This window comes from Mesocricetus auratus, unplaced genomic scaffold, assembly GCF_017639785.1.
Source record: "Mesocricetus auratus isolate SY011 unplaced genomic scaffold, BCM_Maur_2.0 Super-Scaffold_4256, whole genome shotgun sequence".
In the NCBI taxonomy this organism is placed as follows: Eukaryota; Metazoa; Chordata; class Mammalia; order Rodentia; family Cricetidae; genus Mesocricetus; species Mesocricetus auratus.
In genome coordinates this window covers 95674156-95678695 of record NW_024429182.1, presented here as the reverse complement: position 1 = coordinate 95678695, position 4540 = coordinate 95674156, and the positions used below count along the sequence as shown (strand labels likewise).

General features: G+C 38.9%; 1 protein-coding gene across 1 annotated transcript; it reads left to right on the top strand.

Annotated features, from left to right (window-relative positions):
• Positions 1 to 1139: 1139 nt before the first annotated feature.
• On the top strand, positions 1140 to 2197 carry LOC101828719 (olfactory receptor 51H1-like). Its single transcript, XM_005074072.3, has one exon. The coding sequence runs from the start codon at positions 1188 to 1190 to the stop codon at positions 2133 to 2135; it is 948 nt and encodes a 315-aa protein (XP_005074129.1). The 5' UTR covers positions 1140 to 1187; the 3' UTR covers positions 2136 to 2197.
• The last annotated feature ends 2343 nt before the right edge of the window (positions 2198 to 4540 follow it).

The window sequence follows — 4540 nt, the reverse complement described above, 5'->3', positions numbered from 1 at the left end:
CCAAAGAGTTTCAAACTACTGCTAGCATACTTGGGGCGGGTAGATTGGACAGGTAAAGAGAAACAGATGTGGGGAGACATTATAAGGAACTTAGAAAAGGCATTTTCTAGAAATTTTGTATCAGGAAGCATTTAAATGAAATCCAAGGATGCAAATTTGGCTGGACTGAAGGGACCAAATGGAAGAGTAACTGTTGTAAATTGCTGGAGATGTAAATGTAGGTTAAGTATTGTATCATGTTCCTTGAGGGCTCTGATAAAGGAATTTATGATTTTCTTCTAAGTACATTGGAAGCTCTTAACGGGAATTTTGTTTGTGATTGATAAGTCATGTTTCTAGAAAAAAAAGTTTGTTGTAACTTTAGAATGAAAAAAATGTGCTGGAAGAGGTGTAGATGTGGAAAAAACGACAGAGGGTGTCTGACATAAGAGAGCCACACTATTTATTAGCTATAATAGAAAGGAAGCTGAGCATGGTGGCACATGCCTATAATCCCAGCATTCATGAAGCTGAGGCAGAAGTATCACAAGTTCAAGACCAACTCCAGTTGCATAGTAAGACTTTATTTCAAATCCCCTCCACCCAACAACAAAAAAAAAGAATGGGAAGAAAAGATATTTTTTATCTCATATATTTTAGAGGTAAATTTGGAAAGGTGTTAAATGTTGCTTGAATGAATAGAGTTTACACTATTGGTTCACAGATTTCTGGTGTGTTAAGAGAATCTGAAAATAAAATTTGAATAAATTTTTATGTATCCTATTCTTTGTTCTTTTCTTCCTTAAAACTAGGTTTATAAAAATTGTATATTTTTGATACTTGTGAACATTAAATATTAATGGCATGTATGTAATGAACAAGTGTATCCACAATTATGTCTATCATGATATATAGTTCATTATAAACAGAGTGGGTTAAGGGCATAGTAAGATACACACACACACACACACACACACACACACACACACACACAAAGAGATGGGACATCAGGGAAGTCATTACATTTTTCTAGGAAGCTGAAGTAGAACAAAAGTTACCTAGGCACTATTTGCTAACCCAATTCTTTTTTCTTTTCTTGGGATGTATTTATAAAGTTGTTTACTATCTCATATGAAACTATCTTTTCATTATAGGAGCTGTGAGCTAAGTGAGAGAGACCAACTTCATCCAGTGGTGAGATCACCAAGATGAATTCAAACACTTCACATAAAAACTACCATAGTTTCATTCTGACAGGCATCCCAGGGATGCCAGACAAAAACCCATGGATGGCTTTTCCCCTGGGATTTCTCTACACACTCACCGTCCTGGGAAATGGCACCATCTTAGCAGTTGTCAAGGTGGAACAGAGCCTTCATGAGCCTATGTACTACTTCCTCTGTATCTTGGCGCTAACTGATGTTAGTCTCTCCATCTCCACTCTGCCCTCTATGCTCAGCATCTTCTGGTTCAATGTCCCTGAGATCCCCTTTAACGCATGTGTGACACAGATGTTCTTCATCCACGGATTTGGAGTAGTAGAATCTGGAGTCCTAGTGTCCATGGCCTTTGACAGATTTGTGGCCATCCGAGACCCTCTGCGTTATGTTTCTATCCTCACTCATGGCCTTATTGGAAAGATTATACTAGTTGTCTTTGCCCGGGCACTCTGTGTGGTCTTCCCGGTGCCATTTCTTATAAAGAGGCTGCCCTTCTGTCGTTCCAATGTCTTATCTCACTCATACTGTCTTCACCAAGATGCAATGAGGTTAGCCTGTACCAGCACCCGTGTCAACAGCCTCTATGGCCTCATCGTCGTCATCCTCACATTAGGGCTTGATGCCCTCATCATTCTCTTCTCCTACATACTGATCCTGAAGACAGTCCTGGGCATTGCCTCCAGAGCGGAGAGGCTCAAAGCCCTCAACACCTGCCTCTCTCACATCTGTGCTGTGCTTCTCTTTTATATTCCTCTCATTGGCACCACCATGATCCACAGATTTGGGAAACATTTATCACCAATCATGCACATGTTCATGGCCAATATCTACCTTCTCCTTCCCCCTGTGCTAAACCCCATTGTCTACAGTGTGAAGACCAAGCAGATACGTAGACGCATAATCCAAGTATTTCAGGGGAGAAAGAACAGGGCCTAGTGGGATGGAGACACAATCCAGATACAGAATAAGTAGACAGGAAAAACCATGAATTTCACATTTAGCAGCTATGGTGGAATCAGTTTTGCATATCCATTAAAGGTTAAGAAAGGTTTATGCAGATAAAATATGGTTATTATTATATTTTGAAATATAGGCATTTGATATGTGGTATCATAAAATCCAATCTAATTGAGTAACATACTTTTTCTTCTTTGAAAGTAGAGATGAACATAAGCTATGACAAATTGTTTAGTTAGATAATATTCTTATAATGTTAAGAATTACTTTAATTGTGTAGTTGCCCATCAGTTGTTTGTATTCTTGAAAATAATCTCTATTAAACTAATTGATTCTCCAACTAATTAAAATATTTTATTTACTCATAAGTTAAGTAATAATTATATCAATAAAGATCCAATAATCCCTATAGTAATTCTGAAGAAATGGGTTTGCAAAATACTCTTTTATCCTGGGACCAGCCCCCAAGAAAAGGCTAGCCATTTCTAAGAGGTCAACCCCAAACACATATGAGAAATAATCTCAGCACCCTGTATTTATAAACTTATGCACACATATATGTAATAATTATAATTAAAGAATAAGGGACTATGAATTTGAGGGTGAGTGGGAGGGACACAGGAGGAATTAGAGGAAGTAGAGGAAGGAGAATTATGTAAATACAGTATTCATATATGAAATTCTCCAAAAGCAAATAAAGTAAATAAAATTTTAGAATATTTTTAAATAGAGAAAAGAAAACTGCTAGATGATCAAAGTCCATTTCTCTATGTCTAGGTGTCTATTGGGTGAAGGGTATCTAATGATGTAGTTAAATCAGATACAGATGGCATCACTTCTTTTTATACTTAACATATTTCTAGATTTTCTCTCATATACTTTGGGCAGAAGTATATGTCCTTTTCTCTCTTGATCCAATGAAAATGTACATTTTTTCCTGCATACTGGATGATCTCTGGTCTTTGTATGGAGAAGAACAAATCTCAATGGAAGTGTTTTTACTGGGAGCCTTCATCCAGTGACTGATGGAAGCAGAGGCAAACACACAATTAAGCACTGAACTGAACCCAAGGAACCCAGTGGCAGAGAGAGAGAGGAGTGATGAGCAAATTGGCAAAGAATGGGCTGGCAAAACCAGCAGAGACAGCTGATCTGAACAAGGGAGAGCTCTTGAACCCCAGACTGACAGCGGGGAGGCTAACATGGGACTGATCTGGACCCCCCCCAATGTGAGTGTCAGTGAGAAGGCCTGGGCAACCTATGGGGCCTTGAGCAGTGGATCAGTGTCTGTCCCTGGAATGCAAACAGTCATCGTTTGCCCATAGCACAAAGAGGGATGCTCTCTCAGCCTGGTCTCTTAGGGGAATGCCTGGACCCTACCCGGAGTGAAATGACAGACTCTAGATATCCCCTATGTGGAAGGAATTGGCAATAGGGTGGGAGGCTGGGGGGGAAGGGGAGTGCGGGAGGAGGGGAGGGAGAGGGAACTGGGATTTACATGTAAAACAAGCTATTTAAAATTAAAATAAAAAATGATAATAAAAAAGAATTTAATACACGCATATAATATGCTTTGAAGGAAATCTAAACTTCATCTTCTCTTTTAGAATCTTCCCTATACCCACTACCACATTCACTTCCCAATTTCATGTGGTCATTTTTTAAAACTTCAGAATCATCTAATATTGTTAGTATGTACAATGGTGTAGGGACATATACTGGAGCATGAATATCCCATTAGGGGTTGCATCCTGAAGAAAACCAACTTTCTCTCCATCACGTGCCACCAGATTATCCAAAGTTCTCCAATTAGGGAGAAAAGGACTTTATAAGCCTCTCTTCTATCCATGCTTGGATTTTGCTAGTTTGATCTTGTGTAGATATTATGCATCCAATCTTAACAATCTCGAGTTGTATGCAATAGTCCTGTCATCTGGAACATACTGGTTTGAAGCAGTCATCCAATGCTTTTGGCTCTTATAGGCTTTCTGTCATTTCTGAGATAATCCATAAATCTTGAGGGGAAGGGGAATATGTATATGTCCCATTTAGGGCCAACCACTCTGTAATTCTTGCTCTATGTACACTGACCAGTTGTGAGTTTCTGTGTTAATCAACACCTGCTGCAAAAAGAAACTTCTTTGATGAGGGTTGAGGGATGCATTAATCTATTGGAATAAAGATAAGTCATAAGAAAAATATGCAGCACTGTATTCACTTAGCAGAGTAATAATAATTGGTCCTTCCCTAGATTCCATGAACTGGTTATTGGACTATTTAATAGCACTAGAAATGAGTTCTGTTCTGTGGAGCAGGCCTTCTAAACCAATCGGAAAGTGGTTGGTTACTCCTATAACGTCTGTGCCACTATTGCACCAGGGGCT